This window comes from Pseudonaja textilis, chromosome 5 (genome assembly GCF_049901715.1).
Source record: "Pseudonaja textilis isolate UNSWEBS1 chromosome 5, rPseTex1.2, whole genome shotgun sequence".
NCBI lineage: Eukaryota > Metazoa > Chordata > Lepidosauria > Squamata > Elapidae > Pseudonaja > Pseudonaja textilis.
The window spans coordinates 52,030,947-52,056,862 of record NC_141994.1 but is presented as its reverse complement, the minus strand read 5'-3'; the positions used below and the strand labels follow the sequence as shown (position 1 = coordinate 52,056,862).

General features: G+C 37.7%; 2 protein-coding genes across 2 annotated transcripts in view; one reads left to right on the top strand and one right to left on the bottom strand.

The window, feature by feature from the left end:
* The window catches only part of SYN3 (synapsin III), a 195,062-nt gene that overhangs the window by 104,745 nt on the left and 64,401 nt on the right, over positions 1-25,916 (bottom strand). The window lies entirely within an intron of this gene.
* Positions 1,856-25,916, top strand: part of TIMP3 (TIMP metallopeptidase inhibitor 3) — a 37,923-nt gene continuing 13,862 nt past the window's right edge. The window contains exon 1 of the mRNA XM_026695448.2: positions 1,856-2,276. Coding sequence (XP_026551233.1) covers positions 2,153-2,276 — 124 coding nt within the window. The 5' untranslated portion in view covers positions 1,856-2,152. The remainder of the gene's footprint in view (positions 2,277-25,916) is intronic.

Genomic DNA, 25,916 nt, shown 5'->3' with positions numbered 1-25,916 from the left:
GAAAAATGGTAATAAGTCACTTTTTTCAGTGCTGTTGTAACTTCAAACAGTCACTAAATGAACTGTTGTAAGACGAGGATTACCTGTACTTACAAGCTAGAATGTTGGATGGGTTCTTTGTGTGCTTTCATTTCAGTTAGTATGAAGTTGTTGTAAGAAAAGTTTGTGTTGCTGTTGTTTATGAAATGAAAGCCTGTGAGTGAACTCATCATTTGAGCTTTAAGAAATGTAGGTAACTGATTTTTGATGGTGGGAAGAGTCTCTCCAACTGAAACTTACCACCAATTGTGGGTTATTGATGACAGCTAATGGGAATACTGTTATTGGAGCAAAAGGGGTAAAAATGGTGTACTGATTTGTGTGATCCACCTGTGACAACCTGGTAGTAGCCAATAAGTTTCACATGAGAAAAATTGATGAACAAAGGGAAAGTCAAAGGGAGATTACTGTTAAGATTTGCTCGTCAGAGGATCATGTTATCAATGTTTTTCAATGTCAGAAGGGTTTTGCAATTGATTCCTTTCACATAGATGGAATTGAAATTTGCAGACAAATAGTATCATGCAATGAGAATGAAAGTGAGAAATTTCTTTGTAGCAACACGACAGACAATAAATATACTTGGTTGGGTGCAGTTTGTCCTTTTAAACAGTTGTCCCAGCTGCAGCCCATGAAGGAGATCAGGGCCCCTTCTTCCCCCACAGACCATGCCACTCACGTTTCTTCCTTATCCACTCCTCCCTGCGTGCCCTAGGATGAAGAGGGGATGGGCCTGGGTCTTCCTCTGAATGGCCATCCGGCCAGTGCCGTTCCCCAGTTTCCTCCACAACCACCGGAGCCACACTCCCACTCCCTGTCAGTTGTTCCATCTCTCCCTCTGAGTCAGACTCCAACAGGGGCATGACAGCAACCTTCAAAACTTTGAAACAGGGTTCAGAAGCAAAAAACAAAAACAAAAGATCTCTCTTCAATATGTCAATGGTAGGCAGAATGAGCCAGTCAAGAGGGAATTGAAAACTCTCACCATCTTAAATCTCTGCTATACCATTCAAACTGAGGGCCCTTTTTGTGGGCATCTATTTGGCTGAAATGAAGACACGAAAAAAACTTCATTTACTTCATTTAAACTAAGGATATGGAGTGGAGGTGTTAGTTTTCATTCAACCATCTTAGTAAAGAGCCATTCTTTGGCTCAGCGGAGAAACCAGCTATTTTCCAATCTGATTCATTTATAGCTTTTCCATTCAGGACAGACAATAAAATACTATCAACTAGGGCTAAGATGCCTTTCAGACTTTTCAGCTCTACAGATGAACAGCACTTGACTATTTGATGTGAGTGTTCTTGCTTTTCCTCCCCCCCAACTTTTTTTTTTTCATTTTATGTGGTAACTTTTTGGACCAAAATCTGGATGGCCGTATTTGATAGTGTAAACTGCTGTGAAGTTGAGGAATATTAATATTTGAATATACGGATAAAAAGAGAGCCAACAAGGACCAGCAGTTACTGGTTTCCTTCTCCTGAGTGTATTTATCAAAGTTTCCTCTAACGTTCTTCATCATCCCTGTCACAGTCTAGTATCTACTTGTCCTTCCTGTTTCCCTTTAGTAACTGTCAACAGAAATCCTGCTTGTTAAGCCCCAACTGCCACATACAGAGAATACAGATTATTCCCTATATGGAACTGAATCCCTTGGTAGGACCCCGCCTCCAACCAGTTTTTTTTTTTTTTGGTAGCCTCTCCCCTTTCCTGAGGAATGAGGTAATGCGGGGCTCCGATTGGTCCAGGAGGCGGCACCCCAATAGCCGTGTGGGGCGCGCTCAAGGCTATAACTCCCTGCAGCCGCCAAAGAACGCAGAGGCGCGCACGAGAGTGGCTGAGGAGCGTCAAACGCGCGGAGAGGAAAGTCGAGGCTGCACTTTTAATAGGAGCGGAACCCCGCGCGCAAAAAAAATTAAAAGCGCCTTGCTCCCTTTCAGCACTCGCTCGCTTGCCTCGCCAAACAGGGGAAGGAGCATCCGGACGAAGCAGCATTGCAGCTACGCTTTTTTTTTCCTTCTTCCTTTCTTTCTAAAAGCATCTCCCCCTACTTCTTAACTGTTCTCCACGTGGGTGGAGACCGAGGAGTAGGGTACTCCTGCGCGACACAATATGTCAGGGCGGGCGCTGAGTCTTTTCTTGCTGCTCTGCAGCTGGAGCCTGACTGAGCTGCTGGTCGAAGCTTGTACCTGCGTCCCAGTTCATCCCCAGGATGCCTTCTGTAACTCAGACATCGGTGAGTGTGGCGTATTACCCTCTCGCTAACTGCACTCGGCAGCCTCTGTAGCGGTGTATTCCCGATTGTCAGATTTTCGAGAGCCGTGTGTTCTCGTTTGAAGCATGGGGGTGAAATTTGTCGGTGGGTTTACACAATTCCAGTCCAGAACGGATTAGTGTTGAACTTAAAACAACGAAAACGCCGCCCAAATGACTTGTTCCCTCGCTGTGCTTTGGGGTTGCTTTGCAAATTAGTTAACAACCAGCCTTACAAATCCGAATTGTTTGCACTCGGTTCTGTCCTTCTGCACGTATATGAATGGCACACCTACTTTGTGGCAGTGGCATTATGGTTCATGGTAGCTGGAAAGTTCTCTAACGCAGCATAGTAACTTTTGTGAAGTCAGGGCAGATTTTTCTGGAAAAAAAACCTAGAAAAAAAAGTTTTAACATCTCTTCAGTCCTAGAATGTCAATACTTGGAAGTTTGTCTGATTGTTTTCAGGGGGTATTACTTCTAAATAGTGTTGCATAGGCTGGCTTTAAAGTTGTAATTTACAAGATATGTGTTAATACTACTCCTTCACCCAGTTTATTTATCTGCAGGTTATAGATTAAATATGGAAAAGAATCTGAAATTTCCTTAAGCAGGATTCCTCTGTTTATATGTCTAACCTCTGCATATGTAAAATATATGTAATGGGATGATAAATTTTTTTTGGCACAGTTGCTACTTATCCAGATGGTATGCTATAGTGATTAAATGATAGATTAAAATTGGGAGATCCAGTTTCAGATAGAAGCTCTCTTCTGCAACTGACTTCAGTTGCTTTTTTCTCAGCTTTATCCTATTTATAGGATTTTTCTGTGGAAAAACATATGAAAGTGTTACCTACAGTACTTCCTACAGTACCTTGAAGTTCTTTTACAAAAGGCAGGATATATATCTAACAGGTACATATTTTTTAAAATCTGTATTGGTCTTTTCAAGATCACTCTGAGCATCAACCCCATATATTGATTTTTCTTCCCCAAAATTATTTTCATGTTATTAACTCCTTGCTTGCAATAAGTTTTGGTTACTGAGTGGTCTCAGATGAAAGTTTTTGTCATCTCATTAGTTTTAACCTTTAATTTGATGGTTTAATACTGGAAATAATTTATTAATCTTTAATTTTTATGAGATTTTGCAAACTACAAGGTTTCCATTCCCCACAAATCACTTTGAAGCTGACCTGGTCACTTCTGTACCCCCCAAAATGCTGAGACTGGTAGAGAACATTTTAAGCCAATCTGTGCTTTCTTTAGGTGACCAGGGGAACAATACAAAAATGTCAATCATTTTCCTGAGTCAATGGGTACCCTGGAATAATCCCCTTATTATCACTCTATAGGAAGTAAAAGATATTGGCCACATATTAATTCCACTCATATTTTCAGTGCTTGTTGTATACATTTGTCTTAATGGTTTCCAAAAAAGAAAATCTTAAGCAATTGCTACCAATATTCCTAAAGGTAAAGTTGCCATTCTGCCTGCAATGTGATAGGGAGATGATTAACATGTGAGAATGTTTGAAACTAGGACTTTTTCCAATAGTTGATGAATCATAGTTGTTTGTTGCCATGGTAGCTCTCATGGGAGAGAAAGGAAGATACATTCTAAACAATACCTATGGAAAGACACCAGAAACAGAATCGTGATGTTTTGAGGCCAGCAGGGCCAGTACTCCACAGAATCCACAGTCATACTGTTGCAAAGAACATAGGAAGTTTGCTTCCATTTCTAGTAAACAGTAGCCACAGGTAGGATTGCTTTCAGAATGGTTAACTCTAAATTTAGGTAGTTATGCAGCTGGTTCCAAACTAGGATAAAACCCTTGTATAAAGGTTCTTGAAATGACAGTGCTTACAAAGAATACAATTTCCTAATCCCAAAGTTGTGCTAGTTTCATATTGGTGTAAAAACCTTCCAGAATATTTGAAATCCAGCCATCTCAGTTTGTTCCCAGCTAGTGAAATCTTTGCAAGCTTAAAGCATGAACCACATGGGAAGTAAATGGCATGCAAGGCATGCAGAACAAACTACAGAGGAAAACATATGGGTGGAAGCATTTACATGGACTAGGAATCAAGCAAGCATGAAAGTAGTAGTTTTCAGGTAAATAAAGTTTTGACCCCGAAAACGAAATATAAAATCAAAACTATACTATAGAAGCCTCTGACACACCCATAGATTAATGGTAAACATTCTTTTCAATATGCTGCCTACATGGAAGTATTTTGTAGATATTTTCATTAGTTAACATTTCATTGCTACTTTGTGTGTGGCATTAGTTAACTTGTGGGTTCTGAAGTAGTTACTTGGTAACTCCCATGGAAAGGTTTGTTTGTTTGTTTCTAAATTGGGACTTAAAGATTCTAGACAAGGACCCTTATTCATGTCTAGTTTAAGTACTCTTGTCACTGCTGAAAACCAGTAAAATCTTATATACGGAAATAATTCTGAGAGTTGCAGTTTTACTTGAGTAATATTAAGACTACAATATTCTGTCAATGATATACCAGAAGATTCACAAGGGTAAAGGAGAAGTTCCTTTTCTTAAGTCCTTTAAAGGACTTTTATTACTGGTCTTTTATTTGCTCTTTAGGAGTAGACATGTCAATTCACTGCCAAAAGGTAGGTGGCCTTTTCTTGAAAACACAATTTGTCTGTCTCTACTAGAAAATTTCCTATGTGCCCCTAATATTTGACAATGTATTCTGTTTAGATTTCTAAACCTTAACTTATGGCTATGAATTTCCTACCCTGCTAGTTTTCATAGTCAGTAAAAGTGGAAGCTAAAAAGGAACAAGATCTATTATACTAGGAAGTATGGAAGAGAAAATAAAATTATAAAATAGTGAGTAATGTAAGAAGTGTCCATGAAAGAATCAAATGATAGAAGTTGTATTCAGTGGATGTGATGCAAACTCTGCCCCTTTTTGTGACATTGCACACATATATGAAAGGGGCTGAGCTAGTGTCATGTTGTCATGACTGTTTTCATAATTTTGAAAAGCAACTAAATTCATGGATGTCTCAGAATATGAGTCGCAATGGCTTGAAAATAATTGTGGACATAAAATTGTTTCTGGACTTGCACTTGAATCTTAAAGGTACATCTATTTCCAGCTACAGTTTATTGATATGGAATCCCTAAAGAATCACAATCCTTTATTATTTGTGGCAGAGTGTGTACCTTCTTTGAATAAACACTTCAGTGAATACGTTGCAGTACTCCATCAATGTGAAATATGGAGAGTCTCCTAAATTATGATTGTTTGCCTCTTTAAAATATTACTGATTCTGATTTTTTCATACTGTACTAAATTATGTGACTTTTCTATGTTTAATGTTTGCTAAACATACTGTGACATGTTGAATTATGGCTTGTTGAATAAACTGCCATATCCTTGGTCATGCATGTGTATCAGTGGTGGGATTCAAATTTTTTTATTACCGGTTCTGTGTGGCAGGGGAAGGATACTGTAAAATCTCCAGTCAGAGGTGGTATTTGCCAGTTCTCTGAACTACTCAAAATTTCTGCTACTCGTTCTCCAGAACTGGTCAGAACCTGCTGAATACCACCTCTGATGTGTATTAATACAAAACCAAACAAATCCCATTATGACATATGTGAATTCAGTTTTAAAGTTCTTTCTAAACTGAAATTATAGACAGTTTGTATCTAGTGTGAATGCAAAGGAATACTAAGGCACTAAGGTATAGAGCAGGGGTCTCCAACCTTGGCAACTTTAAGACTTGTGAACTTCCACTCCCAGAATTCCTCAACGAGAGGAAGTCTTAAAGTTGCCAAGGTTGGAGACCCCTGGTATAAAGCCACTTTTTCCACATGCCAAATTAGTGTAAAATAGTTTAATTCTTTCTAGACTTAGTTTATAGATCTTTAACCAATCTTACTGCCTTTTAAACCAACAAATAGGAGATAATTTTATATTGCATAAAAGTGTCCACAATGACCTATACTGATTTGATTTTAAATTTAGTGCATTAAGCAAAGCAGCAAAAGAACTGAATCCCGAACCAGTAACAAATTGTCCTAATCACCAAGTATTGTGATAACTTGAAGTAAGCCAGGCCTCACAATCTTTTAGATAGATAGATAGATAGATAGATAGATAGATAGATAGATAGATAGATATTCCTGGTTTTGTGGGACAAATTGAAGCATAGTGCTATGTGTGCACACGTATGACCCATGCCATCAGTTGTAGCAAAAAAAAAAAAGGGGGGGGGCTAAAAATTGCACTACTAAAAATAGAATATTTTGCTATCAGATTAATCATGTTGTGAACAGGAGGCACTTTGTAAGACTACAAAGTAGTGTTTAAAAGAGTTGTATTTGGCTTTATAGGTTACTACTTTGGTATGATGTTAGTAAATCACCAACAGGTGGATTTGTCTATTTGGTGCCACAGTTTTCATTATAATATATTTTATTTTGAAATGTAAGTTTTTGAATCTTATTTACAAATAGAATTAGATATGAAATTGGAACTTAATGTATCCTTCAAAGGACAATATATTAAGCAGCAGCAGAATTTCTAATGAGTGGTCATTTTTGATTCCTCATTTTGTGGAGTACAAAGTTGTGAAAAAGCAAAGTCTTCCTTAAGCCACCAGCTCTGCCAGCACCTCTTTAGTAAACACTGCCATTCTTTTCTAGAATCAAAAGGGGAAGAAGCTGATCCAAATTTCTAGCTGATGAAGAGTTAAATGTTTCCATGGAGACTTGTTGCAGTTTGGTACTTTATTTAAAGCAGACTAAACTGCATGCTGGTTTACAAAAAAAGTAACTTTTTATAGCTCTTCAACTCTGACAAAATGCATGTCTTAAAGGGAGGAGTCAATGCCCCAAGGGGTTGATGCTTACACAAGGTTGCCAGAACAGATCTATTCATAGTTCTCTTTGCAATTAAATACAATGGCAAAATAGAATCCTTGAAAAGAATTTGCTGTATTTTATTTTAAAGGAAATGCCATTATGGTTTCAAAAAGAACGGAAAGAAATGTCTGAACTTGTAATAAACTGTTTGCTCAAATTTGGCTACTAGTGTGCCGTCATTCATTACTTTTATTTGTATTACATATTTTTTATTTATTATTTTTGTTGTGCCATCCTATCCTTGAATTAACAGTATCTAAATAAAGATAGGATCACTGTCATTTTTTTTACTGGAAGACCTTAAAGATGAAAGTATTTTGTGCAAATGCATAAAAATTAGACTAATCCTATTTACACAGCATCAGGGTGGGTATCTATACCAACTATAACAAATCTGGAGTACACTAGGTTAGTTATTGACAATAACTAACCTAGATAGATAGATAGGTAGGTAGATAGATAGGTAGAGAGATAGATAGAATAATGACGCAGACAATACCGCTACCCTTGAAAAAGACCTCAGATTTAACAGATAATCAGAGTTGGAAGGGACCTTGTAGGTCATCTAGTCCAACCTACACCATTTCTGACAAATGGCAGTCCAATCTCTTCTTGAAAGTCTCAAGTGATGGTGCTCAACTATGTATCAGAATGGTCAAACAAATGGCAACTTCAAATCTCAACAAATAAATGCTCTGTCTTACATATTGGCAAAAAAATATATCAGAAAATACAATACAAGTGGAATAGTCAAGATCTTGTTGATGATCCAAACTCTGTCAAGGACCTTGGAGTACTCATCTCTAATGATCTTAAGTGCTAGAGCCCATTGTAACTACATAGCCAAAAAGGCATTAAGAGTTGTTACCCTAATCCCACGTAGCTTTTTCTCTGGTAATATCACACTACTAACTAGAGCATACAAAACATTTGCTAGACCAATACTTGAATACAGCTCACCAGTCTGGAACCCGCATTACGTATCTGATATTAACACAGTTGAGAAAGTCCAGAAATATTTCACAAGAAGAGTTCTACACTCCTCTACTCTTTGCAGATACCTTATGCCACCAGACTTGAAATTCTAGACCTAGACAACCTAGAACTATGCCGCCTCTGGTCCGATCTAATACAGTATATAAAACCATACATTGCAATGTCCTACCTGTCAATGAATATTTCAGCTTCAACCATAACAATACAAGAGTACACAATAGATACAAACTCAAGGTAAACCATATCAAACTTGATTGTAGGAAATAAGACTTCAGCAACAGAGTGGTCAATGTCTGGAATATTCTACCTGACTCTGTGGTTTCTTCCACAAACCCCCAAAACTTTAACCTTAGACTGTCTACTATTGACCTCACCCTTTTCCTAAGAGGTCTATAGGGGGCGTGCAGAAGCGCACCAACGTGCCTAATGTCCCTGTTCTATTGTTTCTTTTTATTTTTCTTATATGTATCCATTTCATGTATTCATAACTATGTTTATACTTTTACCTGTTATCTTATAATCACTTGACTAATAAATAAAAAGAAGCATCAGAATAAGAACCTATGATACAATCACTTCCTATTTGTTTTATACTGTGACACAGAGTAATTTTAAATTGTCATGTAATATTCTCTATTCATTACAGTTGCTCAGGCCATGCCTTGTACTAATCCATAGGATGGTTAGTTTGATTTGGGCTTAGAATGCTACATGAATTCAATCATGTTTTTTGGTATAGCAATTTAAACTCAACAAATTGTAGTTTGTTCAGTCAAATAAGGTTTGATAAACTATAGCTTAGCTTGAAGTCTGACTCCTATTCAATGTAAAGTTGCTGTAAAGAAAATTGTCCCTAGTTCTTCCCAGTTTTTCCAGTTTTTCATTAGACTTTCATTAGATCAATGACCCCCAACCTTTTGGGCACCAGAGACCGGTTCTGTGGAGAGAGGTTTTTCCGCAGACCAGTGGGGGCATGGTTTTGTATGCTGCCTCCATCTCACAGATGGTCTTTGCTTGTTTGCACAGAGCAGTTTCTGGCACAATGCTGGTCCATCGACTGGGTGTTGGGAACCCCTGATCTAGATTGTTAAGGGTTTTCCTATATAGTTGCAAGATGCTCAGTTGAAATTCCAGATTCTCCTTTCTCTCATGGACTTTTGATTTTTCACATGTAGTTTATTTCAGGGTGCATATTGGTTAATTCTGCTTCTCTACGGAACTGTAGACTCCCTAAACTACAAAATCTATTTCTAGCAGTAAGGAGATTTTGATGAGGATTAATTCTTCTATGCTTTTATTGTGTTCGTTTAGTCTGCGGTCACTTGAGAGAGCAGCTGCATCATATGAATTGGCTGTATGCAATCCCCTTGAAATCTTAAATACAATGCAGCAGAATTAACCCAAGAAATGGGACTGCTACTAGGCTAGCCAATTTTAGGGACTTTAGGAAGAGAAAGTTGAAGCCTGAAGGATATGTTGAAGTTCTGTAAAGTATTTCTTCAGAAGTTACATTACAATTAGAATTATATATTTTTAAACATTGAAAAAAATCATGTGATTGGGGGTGGCTCATCAGTGGAGTAAATTGTGTCACATTTGTGATTATAGTGACACATATTGTGGAAGAAGGACTATAAATCTTGTATTGCTGCATCTTTCTGAAAAAGTTAAAATTTTAGTGCAAAGCTGATTGTTTTATTTTTTTATGGTATGCTGCTTCAAGTCACCTTTGGTGAGACGGGAGGGTGTATAAATTTGATAGGTAAAAAGGTTTTACTGCTTTAAGAATTGCACTAATGTTAAACCATGGATTTTTAAAAAAGCAATACCTTCAAACTTGAAGAAAGTCAGGCTGCCTTAATGTATAGCAGGATAAGTTCTGAAGCACCTTTGAATAATTGTTGAAGCATATGCAACTCTACAAGATAACAGGTTGAAATCCTAATATCCTAATTTATTAAATGTACAGCTTGGGACATTGTAATATCTCTTTATTTGGTTGTGCTATGCTTCAGTACAGATAGTCCTCAACTTACAACAGTTCATTTTGTGACTGTTCAAAATTATAACAGCAAAAAAAAGTGACTTATCACTGATTTTCACACACATGACTGTTGCAGCATACCCATGGTCACGTGATTAAAATTCAGGTGCTTGGCAACTGATTCATATTTATGTTGCAATGTTCCGGGGTCATGTGATCACCTTTTACAATCTTCTGACAGGCATATTCAATGGGAAAGCCAGATTCACATAACAACCATATTACTAATTTAACAATTGTGGCAAGAAAGGTCTTAAAATAGGGCAAAACTGATTAAAAAGAAATTAGCAAAAGAAACTTTGGGATCAGTTGTGGTCATAAGTTGAGGACTACCTGTACTGTACTATGTATGCTTAAAGGAAATAACTAGACCAAACTGGCTCTTGTTGCTATACTATAGGATAGAAATAGTTTATGCTTATGCTAGGCTAGAATGATGTATATCAATTATTGTGGAGCTGTATTTTCTTTTTATTTTCTTTCTTTCTTAAATATTATGACGCAACCACAGAGTACGGGGATAAAAATTATGATACAGTATAAGTTAGCCTGAATAGAATACATGTAATTTATATGATCCTGCCTTGAGCAGGGGGGTGGACTAGAAGATTTCTGAGGTCCCTTCCAGCCCTATAGTTTTATGTTCTAAGTCTGTATGACAGTGAGTATAGGAACAGGCTATTCTGAGTTGAAGAATGGAACAAAATGTCTGAACAAAAAGGGAGGACATGGCCAAGAAAACTTCTGTGAAGATAATTCTTTCTTATAAACAAAATTGTTTTGTTCTTCTTTTGTTTTCCTGAATGAGATAATACTGAAAATATATTACTAAGATGTGACCTTCGTTGTGTTTGTTATCTTTTTATATGGGAGTTTAGGACTCTTCAGAAAGCAAAATATACATCCGGAAAGTCCCTTCCTTGCTCTCTTACTGGTAAATTATACTAAATACTAATCATTTTGCCTATGACAAAAAACTTAATTACTGTACATATAAAGGGGAAAAAAGTCCTGGAGCAATGCTTTTTTACCCTTCAGTGTCAACACTTTCCCAAGCCTTTCTTAACTAAAATGTTTTAATGAATTTATGAACATATGTCTCATGTTAACCAAGGAATTTGCTGATGTAATGGGTGGATGCTATTGTCCTCTGATAGTGTTTGTCTTTAAATTTTTATTTCTTTGACACAGTCTCAACACATCTGCATGAATCTGTGCATAAAGCAGATTCTTACTCCTTCACATTACATGCTAACACTGAATTCTGTTCATCCTATGCTTGCCATGAAAGAATTAGCAGTAAAATAAAAGCATTACTAGCAATAGCACTCAGATTTATATACCGCTTTACAGTGTTTTACAGCCCTCTCTAAGCTGTAAAGAGTTAGCATATTGCCCCCAACAATAATCTGGATCCTTGTTTTATCGATCTTGGAAGGATGGATGGCTGTGTCAACCTTGAGCCAGTCAGTTGAATTGTTAAACTGATGGCAGCAGGTAGGCAGTCAACAGAAGCAGCCTGCAGTACTGCATTCTAACCACTGGGCTTCCACAGCTCAACTACTAGAATAATGTTTTCAATCCTAGGGTCCTGTTCCTGTCCCCACCCCCGCACACACACACAGCACGAGTAGGCTTAAGCATGTTTATTTCACACAACCAACCATAGTCATTTCCCATGTCTCAACTCTGTGTGTAGCTTTTAGAATTAGTTTCAAGTGGCCTTTCTGAAAAATGCTGATCGGATGTAGTGAAAGCAACAGGGGGAAAGAAAAGGTGTGGGCATGGGCATAATGCCAGCAAGGTGAACTAAGGCAAGACGACAGAAAGGTGAATCATTGGCTTTCAGGCAGGACAACTGCAACCACTGATTGCAAGGCCCAATGAAAGCAACCACGACTCTCCAGGCTGTAGGCACAGTGCAGACAACTTGGCTTTCATGGATTCAAGGCACAATCGAGGCAAAATTACTCTCACAGCTTCAAGGCACAACAAAAGCAACTTGACTTCAATGGGTGCAAGGCATGATGATGGCAACACGTCTAATTGAATTCAAGGCAAAGTGTCAATAGCATCCTTGTATTGACAGATTATGAATGGTTCCAAACACTGAAGTAAATAGGTGCCGACTGGTATGCCTCATTAGGAGAGTTGAGGCTGTCTTCACATGAATAGACTCACCTACCTGTTGCACCGCCTTCTGCTCAACTCTGTGTGACCTGGGTTCGGGTGGGAGTGGCAAATCCACTACTTCACTGACTGGCTGCGGCTGAGCCACTTCTCCAGCCTGTGCAGCTGGTTGTTTATCTGGCTGCTGTCTTTCATCTTACAGTCCTGGGTTTGATTTTCCATGCTCAAATGTAGAGTTTTGCTTCATTTTCAAATTCCGTATCCTCAAAATCCTCCAAATTTCTGATATGTTCCTATAAGATCTTTGTCTTTGTGTTATCTGAAAATTTGATATAAGTAGTCATCATTTAGCAACCACTATTGGGACCCACAATTGGATCATTAAGTGAAGTGGCCACTAAGTGAAACTGCCACTGTGCTTATGATCTTACTTCAGTTGTTGTTGTTGTTGTTGTTGTTGTTGTTGTTGTTCGTCTTCTTCCTCTTCCTCCTCCTCCCCCCCCTCCTCCTCCTCCTTGATTTCAGCCTTTTTCCTACACCTCTTTGAACTTTTAGTTTATTTGAACAATTGTAATCTCCACGTCCTTTATATTTTTTTTCATGTCATTTTTGTGACTTAAGCCAAATCTTCCCAGCCTAGTCTGACATATTAACTACCATACCATATTCATTCAATGATATTCATTGAATTCATTCAATAATATCATGGAAGAATGTATATATTAGAAATATTGTCTGCAAAGGCCATTCTCCATACTAACATATTTTCCTATCAATTATCCCATCTTGCTACTGCAAGTGTTTCTGTATTTTGATTTGGGGAACAAGAGAATTCGTCTCCTGAGCCAACATAGAAAATAAGGGCTTTCTATTTTTGGCAAACCAGTCACTTACTATTGTTAAATAATTTGTTTCTTTTAGAGAATCTTGGCTGAAAAGATTCCCTGATGATGTAGCATCCCACATTATTTACTAGGTCTTGACTCTCTCCATCCCCTTAGGATTACCACTTTAAATGTTGGGAAGGTTAATAAATCCACAGAAAAGTTTCTTCTGTGCAATTCCTAGAGACAGAAGTCTTCTCATGTAGTTTAGGTTTGGCAGCCTCATCCTTAGTTCTCCAGATCGTATATCCCAAGCCTTTTATTCAAACCATTCTCTTATTTTCTTGCCTTCTCTCAGATTGCTGTATCACTCTCAGTTAAAAATCTTACATTTTTTCTGACTATAATAATATGGCAGGATGAGCTTTCTGAAGACAACATTACACGGCATTAATGCCCGAAGAGAAATGCAGTGCCAGGTTTCTTAACTTCCCCTCTCAAAGCACTGTAAATTGCCCCTAGCTCTATCTCATATAATTGAATTCAGCATATGGAATGAAACACGGGCTTAAGAACATGGAATATTGTTATAAAGGTCAGCTTCTGAGAACTAGAAATATTTTCTTTCTGTCTGGGTATAGGACAGATGTAATCATTAAACTATAAAATCTCAGATGAGATTTGTGAATCTAATCTGTAAGCCTGTTACTGAGAATTCTGCTAATGTCATGTCTAGTAATTGTAATAAGAAAAGTTCTGGAAATAAGACTTAAAAGCAATTAAATTGAGTTAAAAGCTTATTTTAGGCTATGCTATTTCTCCTTGGAGATTCCTATGAACACATTATAGGACACTAATTCTCAAAATAATACAATATTTTTCACAGTCTTGACTGTTTTCTGCACTTGGCATTTTTCCTGCTAACGGAATTAAGTCCTAAGGAAAGTTCAGAAATAAATCTGAACTCATGTCTTTTGAATTCTCTTGAAGCAAAAGGAATGGATTGTGAGGACCTAGTCTTTTTCAAAATGCAACTCTCCAGATGTTAAGAGATTACAATTTCCATAGTCCAGACCAACCACATTTGGAACACTGAATTGGGAAAGGTGTTTACAGCAATATACTGTATAAAATGGGAACTTGTAATGCTAATCTACTGTCCCTGTAATGTTCAATGGAAGCAATTTAACTACATTTATTTTATACAGTGTGGTTATAATATGCAGATAGATGCTCTCTTATCGACAAATATGATGTTAATACTTCATCAGTTATGTAGCCTTTGGCAGAGAATGCTTTAAATTAGACAAATATAATTCAGTACCACTGATTAAAAACAATTCTTTTCACTATTTTATTTGCTAGCTATGTGGGGTTAGCCTTAGCTTTGCTGACCTGTCTCATTGGATGGTGAGACATTCAGTAGCTTATTTGCTTTATAAAAATTTTAATATGCTTATGTTCCGAAGGTTATGCAGTAAATCTAAATCTGAAACATGGATTAGCACTTAGGTCTTAGGGTTGATACTGTAGCATTGTGTGTACTTTTGTAACACTGGACCTGAGCTCTAACCGTGGATTTCTTTTATTTTTATAAACACTAATCTTACTCAAATAATCCTTTTAAGAAATGTGGTAGAAAGAATAAATCTTTATGTCTTGTCCCCAAGAAAATCCAAGAGGGGAAAAAAAAACACATTTTGGCTGAAAGTGGTGCAAACTTAATTGTGGGAAAACTAGGCTGAAAAGAATTAGCATGCTGTATTCATGACAGGGAAGTGGCTAAGATGTATTGGGTTGACTGCAGAAGGCAAAAACAACACTCACAACAATTCTCTGGATATTGGGGTAAATTTAAAATATAGCTCCAGTTCTTTCTTAACCAAGTTAGGAGGAATGCTCTGAAAATATGTTAAGGATTTACATTTTTTATAGAAGCTTGAATTTTGCTGATTAGAAAGTAATCCTATGCTGTATGTCTATTCAAAATCGGGCCTTACTGAGACTTAATTTGCACACCAGATTGCCACTTCAGGTTGGACAATAAAATAAAAGTTCCATGGCTGCTGTTTCTAGTTTTTTGTTTATTACTCTTACAGATAATTGGAATACAGGGTAATCATAAAATTAATAAATTTAAATGTAAGTCCATTTGTAAATATATGAATTGTGTTTGTGGCTTTTACCTTAATATGTACTATTTTATTATATAATTATCACATTCTTTTGTATTTGATATTTTTTTAATCCCTTGTTTGGTAATTGGGTGGTGGTATAAATTAAAGAAAATACAAGATAAATAAATTAATCTTAAGTTCCAGTTCTACTTCCATAAGGGAACTGTATGAGGAAAGTGTATGTTAACTCATGTCTAAAAATTCAGTAATCCAAATATAAATTTACTCCACCTTCCATCTCCACCAATGAGGAATAGTGACCATTCCATGGTAACTAGTATATTTGTGGAATGGTTAAGTAAGGAAGCAATCCTCCTGTCCTTAGTTCAAGTGGTACAGATGTATGTATGGGAATTTTCTTAAAAATGGATTACATTGTCTTAGTTTTAAATGCAAACCTGAGAGAGATACACTTTTTCCTCTCTAAATATCAATCACATGCTTAGGAGAACTATAATTTCTGCCCATGTTTGGAGATACTTGAACAGACAAGTCTGATGAAGTTTTAGTATACAGTGCACAAAACAAACTCGTGTACACTACAACATGGGCACAAACTTCTGAACAAAGAAGAACTTCATTCAATTCAATAGCTAGTGGTTTTCTCCATAGAAGAAATAATAGAATTAGCAGTATTTCTGAACTTTAATTCTGGATGTTAATAAGCAGAAAACTAGCTAACACAATTATGTAACAACTGGAAAAATCCTCTAAATTACTTTTTAAATTTTTGACATGTTTTATATCTTTTATAGTAAAATATTTGAGTTTAATATCTGCTGCAGTATACAATCTGTTTCTTTCCTTCTATATTAGAATCAGGAAACAGTAAATTTAGAGAGGGATTTAGGTGTAGGAGACTCAACTTGACAAACAAAGTTAAATATATTTACTTTCCTTATGCATATATACTTTGGACATAAATGTATTCTTTATAGGTGAATAAGTGATCTACGTGCTATCAGAAGTAAATTCTCCTGAAACTCTCCTGTTTCTATTTACTATTTTATGGTAGATATAACTGGGAAGAGAAATGAGTTTTTTTTCCTTGTCCGTCTATATACACTGCTCAAAAAATAAAGGGAACACTTAAACAACACAATGTAACTCCAAGTCAATCACACTTCTGTAAAATCAAACTGTCCACTTAGGTAGCAACACTGATTGACAATCAATTTTACATGCTGTTGTGCAAATGGAATATACAACAGGTGGAAAGCAGAGGCAGTTAGCAAGACATCCCCAATAAAGGAGTGGTTCTGCAGGTGGTGACCACAGACCACTTCTCAGTTCCTATGCTTTCTGGCTGATGGTTTGGTCACTTTTTGAATGCTGGCAGTGCTTTCACTCTAGTGGTAGCATGAGATGGAGTCTACAACCCACACAAGTGGCTCAGGTAGTGCAGCTCATCCAGAATGGCACATCAATGCGAGCTGTGGCAAGAAAGTTTGCTGTGTCTGTCAGCATAGTGTCCAGAGCATGGAGGCGCTACCAGGAGACAGGCCAGTACATCAGGAGACGTGGAGGAGGCCGTAGGAGGGCAACAACCCAGCATCAGGACCGCTACCTCCGCCTTTGTGCAAGGAGGGACACGAGGAGCACTGCCAGAGCCCTGCAAAATGAACTCCAGTGGGTCACAAATGTGCATGTGACTGCTCAAATGGTCAGGAACAGACTCCATGAGGGTGGTATGAGGGCCCGACGTCCACAGGTGGGGGTTGTGCTTACAGCCCAATACTGTGCAGGACGTTTGGCATTTGCCAGAGAACACCAAGATTGGCAAATTCACCACTGACGCACTGTGCTCTTCACAGATGAAAGCAGGTTCACACTGAGCACATGTGACAGACGTGGCAGGGTTTGGAGACGCCATGAAGAATGTTCTGCTGCCTGCAACATCCTCCAGCATGACCGGTTTGGCAATGGGTCAGTAATGGTGTGGGGTGGCATTTCTTTAGGGGGCCGCAGAGCCCTCCATGTGCTTGCCAGAGGTAGCCTGACTACCATTAGTAGTACCATTAGGTACTGAGATGAGATCCTCAGACCCCTTGTGAGACCATATGCTGGTGCAGTTGGCCCTGGGTTCCTCCTAATGCACGACAATGGTAGACCTCATGAGGCTGGAGTGTGTCAGCAGTTCCTGCAAGACGAAGGCATTGATGCTATGGACTGGCCCGCCCATTCCCCAGACCTGAATCCAATTGAGCACATCTGGGACATCATGTCTTGCTCCATCCACCAATGCCACGTTGCACCACAGACTGTCCAGGAGTTGGGGCATGCATTAGTCCGGGTGTGGGAGGAGATCCCTCAAGAGATCATCTGCCACCTCATCAGGAGCATGCCCAGGTGTTGTAGGGAGGTCATGCAGGCACGTGGAGGCCACACACATTAATGAGACTCATTTTGACTTGTTTTAACGACATTACATCAAAGTTGGATCAGCCTGTAGTGTTTTTTTCCACTTTAATTTTGAGTGTAACTCCAAATCCAGACCTCCATGGGTTGCTAAATTTGATTTCCATTGATAATTTTTGTGTGATTTTGTTGTCAGCACATTCAACTATGTAATGAACAAAGTATTTAATAAGAATATTTCATTCATTCAGATCTAGGATACCTTATTTTTGTGTTCCCTTTTTTTTTGAGCGGTGTATTATTACAACTCTTGTTTTTACCATCAATTGGCATAGGACAATTTTTTTTTAATCAAAATACCTCAAATGGCTAAGTATGTATTCAAAATACTGCACTCATGACTCCCAAGGGAATGAAATTTGGGAAAGTTGTGGCTGTTTCAAGCTGGGCTGTGGTTGGTCTGCTGCTGGGGTCACATGATGCTCATTCTGAACATTCTTACAGTTTACCTGCCAGTCTTATAACCCTTCCCCCACCAGCAACAAGGAATTGTCTAATGTGGCTCTTTAAAAAGCAACAACTTTTAAGTTTTATGAAGAAAGAGCTGTCTGCCATCTGTCTGTCTGTCTCTCTTTTATCTATCTATAATCTATATGTCTGTCTCTCTATAACTATCTATCTAGATAGATTCTCTCTCTCTCTCTCTCTCTCTCTCTCTCTCTCAACTCAAGACATACATAGTGTTGCATCCTCCTATATTTCTTCACAACAACCTTGTGAAGTAGATTTTGTGGAAAACCACCAAGTGAGCTGCTATGATTGCAGCTAGAGTAGAAATTGGATCTCTCTTCTGTAGTCAAATACATTAGTCACTATACCTTAGTCCTTGTCCATCCTGTTTCATTTTTAAACTGTTTCCTACTTGGAAACTGAGTGTAGACTGGCCCTCCTCCAGCTACCACAGAACAGGTAGCTCAGTCCTGCCCTAGCCCTCAGTAGGTCACATGATCCTATTTTTAGACTGTCTTTAGAAATTAGTTAAACTATTTAGAAGTTGTGGTTACAGGAATTGGATATGTCTAGTCTAATAAAAAGAAAGACCAGGGAAGACATGATAGCAGTGTTCCAATATTGGAGGGGGTCCTACGAAGATGAGGGAATCAAAACTATTTTCCAAAGCACCAAAAGGCAACATGAGAAACAGTGGGTGGAAACACCAAGGGCAGAAGCAAATAAGAACGATGAGAGCAATTAACCAATGGAACAATTTGTCTTCAGAAGTTGTGGGTGCTCCATCACTAGAGGTTTTCAAAAAAGACTGGACAATCATTTATTGGAAATGGTAGTTTCCTGCTCAAGCAGCGGGTTGGACTAGAAGACCTCCAAGGTCCCTTCCAACTCTACTATTCTATGTTCTATGAAGCCAGCAGGGATTCTAAACTATTCTGAGCAGAGAATGGCAAAGTACAGCAATGTAGTAAAAATAAAATAAAATATTGTCACCATAATTATACCATGTAGAAAAAGAAGAGGGATATCATCGTCATGAGATTACAACAAACATTATGAAGTGGTAAGGAGGAGAGATTAAGAAATGGAGCATGAAAGGACTACATGTCTCCAGAAATACACAATGCAGAATGTGGAGACAAGAAAAGATGGAGGAAAGGAAAGATCAAAATGTGGCAAACACTAATTACTTTGACAGTTCCTCAGCACTCAATAGCAAACTTCACAACTTGCATGATGTATTATTTCAGCTGATATTGGTGCCCTGCCAAAGTTTACCCACGTTATTCTCCATTCCTATTCTCTGAAGAAACCACCGATTTCTGCTATGTGAAGGGAAAGTTTGGGATAGGCAATCTACCTAATGAATGCCTGAATTCATCTAGCAATTATGATCCAATCACAAATCGGTTCAGGAAGAACATCAGACAATATAGTTTCCTCTTCTAGAAGATATCCTTTGGTGCCAAAGAAATCCTTCCAATGAGGAAAGGATTCCTTCTGTGATTATTCAAGGGAAAATCCATCATTACATTGGACATTTAACTCCAGACCCCAACCAGCAAGCCAAATGTACCGAAATTTACTTTGTTACTCCTCAAGACAACATAGAATGCTATATTCCTCAATGATAGAATTCAGCATGAAATTGTTGAATTATTGAAAGAAGGAAGTAGGGGGGAAGGAAGAGAGAAGGAGGAAGGAAAGGAGGAAAAACTTATGATCGTTTTTCATACTTATGACTGTTGCAACATCTTTAGGGTTATGTGATCAAACTTCAGAAACTTGGCAACTGATTCATATTTATGAGGAGTGCAATGTCCCATGGTTATGTGATTACCTTTTGCTACCATTTGACAAGCAAAGTCAACAGGGAAGCCAGGTTCACTTAACAACCATGTTACTAACTTAACTGCAGTGAATCACTTAACAACTGTGGCCAGAAAGGTGAAATGGAGCAAAACTCACTTAGCAACTGCCTTGCTTAGCAACAATTGTGATCATAAGTCGAGGACTACCTGTATTTTGGAATTTGGTATGCCATGCAGAATAGACTGCCTGCATCTATAAATACACTTTAACGACATAATTGTTCCTTAATAATGATGCACACTTTATTCTCTAATATTCTATTATACTTTTAAAATATTTGTGAACTCGGTGCTTCTTGAACTATTCCGAAGTAATTAAGATCTTTTATAGATTATTTGAAGCACAATATTTGTTGCCGTAGCAGGTTGCATGTGTGAATATGTCTCGATTTGAATGATTAGTTAAAAACACAATCACACAGCTATTTTCCTTCCTCTGTTGTATTCTTGAAATACCTGTCTGTTCATGTCTATAAATGAGAAATGAATCATCTTGTTATCCTTAAAGTTCATTAATTTTGTGATTGTGCTTTATAATTATTTTCAATTGTATTTTCTCTCTTTTTCTACTGAGATAAAAATACTAACTGACCAGAACTCCTAGTCCCCAAATTGCATTCTTATCAATTTTATTTTGAAAAGAAAATCTCTGAAACATCTGGGGCAGCATAGAACATTATTAATAGATGTATTATCATCTGCCATTGTTGTAGGTCAAGTTGTCCCAAAAGAACTTAAAAAAAAAACTCTTTGAAGATATTATGTATGGTTTCCAAGTCATTGTGTACCTCAAAAATATCTGTCCTTTCTGAATGCATATATTAATTGAGGCACTTAGATTCAGTATGGCTTTTTTTCCTTTCCTTTCTCCTTTTGTACATTTGCTCATTCAAATAGTAAGACTGGAGGATGAAAGGCTTATCCTTGTTTTAATTGTACTTTTTTATGCTTAAAATATCTCATCCAGCTAGATTACAAGGCAAGATCTATTTTGCTTCGGGAATAACATTGGCTCCAAGGACTATTTCAACTCTAGTTTTCTAATACATTCTGACATAATAAAGTAGTGTGTGATTCTGTGTGGAAAGATCTTTCCCTCTTCATTACTTACAGCTCACATTCATTCAAAGCAAGTGGGAAGAGCTTTTAGATCATGTTAAAAATGTCCAAACAGATTTAAGTCCTATGCTTCTTGCTTGAGAATTAAGCGCTGGCAATGTTCCAGCACATTGCTTTGCAAGATTGTCTTTGTTGAGGAATGTTGAATCATGAAATGAAGGATTTATGACATTCTTTATGTCATCTGGCTACTGTCAGAAAATTTAGCCCTGTGCATTTGATGCAGGTAATGGTAGGTTTGGAAGATACCTTAGAAGTCATCTAGTCCAGGGGTGTCAAACCAAGGCCGCATCAGGGCTATGATTGACCTCGGGGGGGCAGGTGGGTGTGGCTGACTGGGTGTGGCCAGCTTGATGCTATTTCCCAAACTGCTGGCATGTTTCCACTTTGCCTTGGGTAGACCAGGCCAAAATTACATTGGCCTGCTCTTTTCTCTTCGCACTGGGTAGACTGGGCCGATCTTTCTTCTTTGTATTGGGTAGATCAGGATGACCTGCAACCACATCTCAGGCCGAATCCATCTCCTCAATACAGGATCCACTAGACAGATGATCATTCAGCCTTTTTTTTTTTTGAAGACCTCCAGTTCTTGTGGCATTTTTTTCACTGATAGCTTGACTGAATCTACAACCATATAACTTTAACATGCTGGTTATGGTCTGGCCCTCTAGAATAGTAGAGAATACATCCAAATCCCTCTTTTATGTGTAACTCTTCAGTAAATGCACCCTTTTAACCATTGCACTCTTTAACCTTTCCCTATGGACTTGGTTTCAAGACTGTCCTCTTAAGAATTCTCCTCTGAACTTGCTTCAATTTGTCACTGCCACTTCATCATTTGGAATGTCCAGGTGACTGCAATCTGTCCTTTCTATCCAAGCACTAAGTCATAACTTATCATTCAATCAGGACTAAATGATTGTATAATGCAATCTAACCTTATGCAAGGTTGCATAAGCATATCAATGATACTAGTATATCCCAGACTGTTAGATAACCTATCGAAAAGCTTTCTATACACGTTAAAAAAGATAGCGAAAAGGATCAAGTTATAATATATAGCTTAGCACAAATGGATCTATTTGGGTTTATTTAGTAAACGGTGGTTAAACTAGCACAATGGCAATAGCATTTAGACTTACTGTATGTATACACCACCTCACAGTGCTTTACAGCAGGCTCTGGGAGGTTTATAGAGTCAGCATATTGCCTCCACCTATCTGGGTCCTCATTTTACCAACCTTGAAAGAATGGAAGATTGAATCATCCTCGAACCATGTCAGGATCAAACTCCAGGCTGTGGGCAGAGTTAGCCTGCAATCTGCAATCTAACCACTGCATCACTAGTAGTTAGAATATCAGTATCTGAACCAGTATAAGTTTCAAATATGAAAATCTAGTTTCATACAGAATTGATAAATGTATAGGGCCTCTGTCTGAAAAAGAATCATGTCATGAGATTATTATTGGCATAGGAACCCTACTGGATAATTTGTTTTGTCTGTATTTGTTGGCTGAAGGAGACTTTCTAAATGCATGCGAAGATACTTGTGCTTGTGGTCTAATAGCAATACTGGACATTATAGTCAGAAAAACTTCTGCAGATTCATAAATAAGCAAAATTTGCTGCTGCCTCAGTTATCCAAGTTGTTTTGCATACATTTGAACTGAACATGAATATACAGATGTGAACCATTGCTGCAGAGATTAAAAATGATTTATTCTCTTCATTTCTGAGATATCTGTGCATCCTGCTGCACTGAGCAATTCAAATTAAGCAATCTTTATTTTTATGAAATAAAAATGCAGTCGATTAGTAATTTCTTCATTTTATGATCTTTAAAAATGTGCAATATTTAAAATGCTTCATTTAATTTTTAAGAGATTAGGTAGGCTGAGTACAGCTGAACTACACCTGTTGTTTTTTAGATCGTTGATAAAATGACTGTTTGGAACAAAACTGTTCCAAACTTTTCTAGTTTTTTTTTTTTAAGTTATGCATTCTGTTTCTACAGGTTTGAAATTCATGTCTCCCTGGTATTCTGAATTTACACTCAAGAGAAAAGTCGAGAGAGATGTGAAAAATAATTTCAGTCGATAATAAGCATGTTAAAATACTGGCTTAATCAAAGAAAATATGAAAAGGGTGGCATCAGTAACAATATATACTTTCTCTGTGTTGATACACACACTTACTTTTTGGCTTGGACAGCTGCTTAATCAATCAACTTGGTCGGGTTTTCTAATATGCAGGAAAGAATTTGTGAGGCCCACTCAGTTCCCACGAAGTCAACATAAGTTTCCAAACACCTCTAGAGCTTCTACGTGCAAAAATGTGTGCAAACCATGTGATCACTAAAGTCTTAGCCTCTTTGCTAAAATGCTGGCACTCATCCCAGTGGGATGAAGTTTTTGAGAAAGGAGAGATGGATCTTTGACATGCCCATGAAGTACTGCCCTTAGCCAAAGCATGGAGCTCTGTCTCTGTCTTGGAAAAGATCATACTCAAAAATTTAAGAAGATGGCCTAGTTTTGTAAAATGTAATAGAAATTCTTGGATGCTTTAAAGTACTGCTGCAGTGATGGTTGATTAATTAGTTTTACCTATTTGGGAGAATTTCAGCTAATAGGGAGTAGATATACAATAATCATCTTACAAAACAATTGTAACAATTGTAAATTTATTAGAGCAAATGTGACATGGAATTTAGCTGGGTTTTTTTCAAAATAGCACCTAATATTTTAAATGCTAATTGGTCAGAATAAAACTTTTATATTTATTACATTTTAATTAAAGTGTAAATTTTAAATGAAAAAAATCACAATACTTAGCTAAGTTTCTGCAACACGATTATGCTATCCAGTCTTTACCTGGTTTGCCAGTTGCTTTGAAGCTCAGGCCATATATGATATTAATGGGCACGAACAATTTTGTCTTTTCTCCCAAATGATGAAACATTTAAAAATCTAGTCTGATTTATTAGCTCTGATTTATGGGAAATGATCAGTATACGTTCCATTCTTCAGCAAGGCAGTAAAATATTGTCAACACAGTGCACCAACTCCTATTTTCATGAAAATGATACCTTGGCACCCTTTTTGCTCTCATATTGTGCCATTCACATTGCAAGGAAGTGGATTGTAAGCTGCTTGCTCTGATAGGAGGCACTGCCTTTTATGTTCTTTACATTAACAGCATCAGAATAAGCTGGGAGTGAGAGGGAAGCAGCTTTAAGTCTGTGACTTAAGAGGATTGCATTTAATGTCCTTTTGGAATTAGAGACAGCTGAGTGGATAAGGTCTGTTTTTAGGAATAGTGTATATGTCTGTGTCACTATATGGGTTGTATGTATGGGCAGGTGCAGCTAGTTTAATTGAACATTGACTAATAGATGAGCAGAAGTGGACCAAATCTCTGATATCTAATTGGTTAGCTTGTGATTGGCTTGGCTTGGATGGTCTGGAACAAGTGTTCCTCATACAGGATTTTACTGTGGGTGAAAGGGCCCCAAGCTGATATACAGTATATCACTTAAGACTTGGATAAACTTGGGGGAGGTTTCAGTCTTGGAAATGTGCTCACTTATGTTTTAAGTAAGATACCAGTAAGGCAGGGAGAGTGGCTATTATTATTCAGAAGATTCCTGTGTCTTTCAGAGATGCTGCTTCAGAAATAACTGAACGCAGGAGTCTATTTGTGAAGTTGAGCTCTAAGGAACAGATGGAATTGCTGCTACTGTACTGGTCTTCCTGTTGCATAGCTATTACTCTGCCTGAATTTCTTGATACTATGGCCAGATTAGCAGGAAAGTTTCCTAGACTTATAGTACAGTCTTGAAGTTCATAGCTACCTTTGCAACCATAGACTTGATACAAATTATTGAGAGTCTAACCTTAAGAGCACGAAATATAGCTATTCTCACTGCACTTGTGGATACCATCTGGCTGCTCTGTTTCAGGTGATCTAGTCCTCTTAGGAAGGTTGATTCAGAACAACACTTGAAGAGTTGCTGTGAGGATTATTTGAAGCATCCGTTAAAACTGCTTGGATTCATTCTGCGTTGGAACCTAGCTTTACAAGTCCTGTTCAGTTGCTTTAGATATAGCCTGGTGGGGTATGTATGTATGTGTGTGTGTATGTGTGTGCATAAGTATACATACATATACTTACATAAACTTAGGCAAGAAAAACCAAATGTACAGGTACAAGTGAGATGAAACTTGGCTCATTAACAGGATCTTGGAATCCTAGTGGACAATCACTTAAATATAATCCAGCAGTGCGCTGTAGCAGCTGAAAAGACCAATACAATCCTGGGCTGCATTAACAGAGATGTAGAATCAAGATCATGTGAAGTATTACTGTTGCTTTAAAAAGCCATAGTAAGACCACATTTGGAATATTGCATTCAGTTTTGTTCACCACGATATAAAAAAGACCCTGTTGAGACTCTAGATAGAGTGCAGAGAAGAGCAATAAAGATGATTAAATGCCAGGAGACTAAAATGTATGAGGAACAGCTGCAGGAATTGGATATGTCTAGAGAAAAGAAGAACCATGGGAGACAAGATAGCAATGTTCCATTGTTTGAGGAGCTGCCACAAAGAAGAGGGGTCAACCTATTTTCTAAAGCATCAGAAGGCAAGACAAGAAACAAGGGATAGAAACTAAACAAGGATAGAAG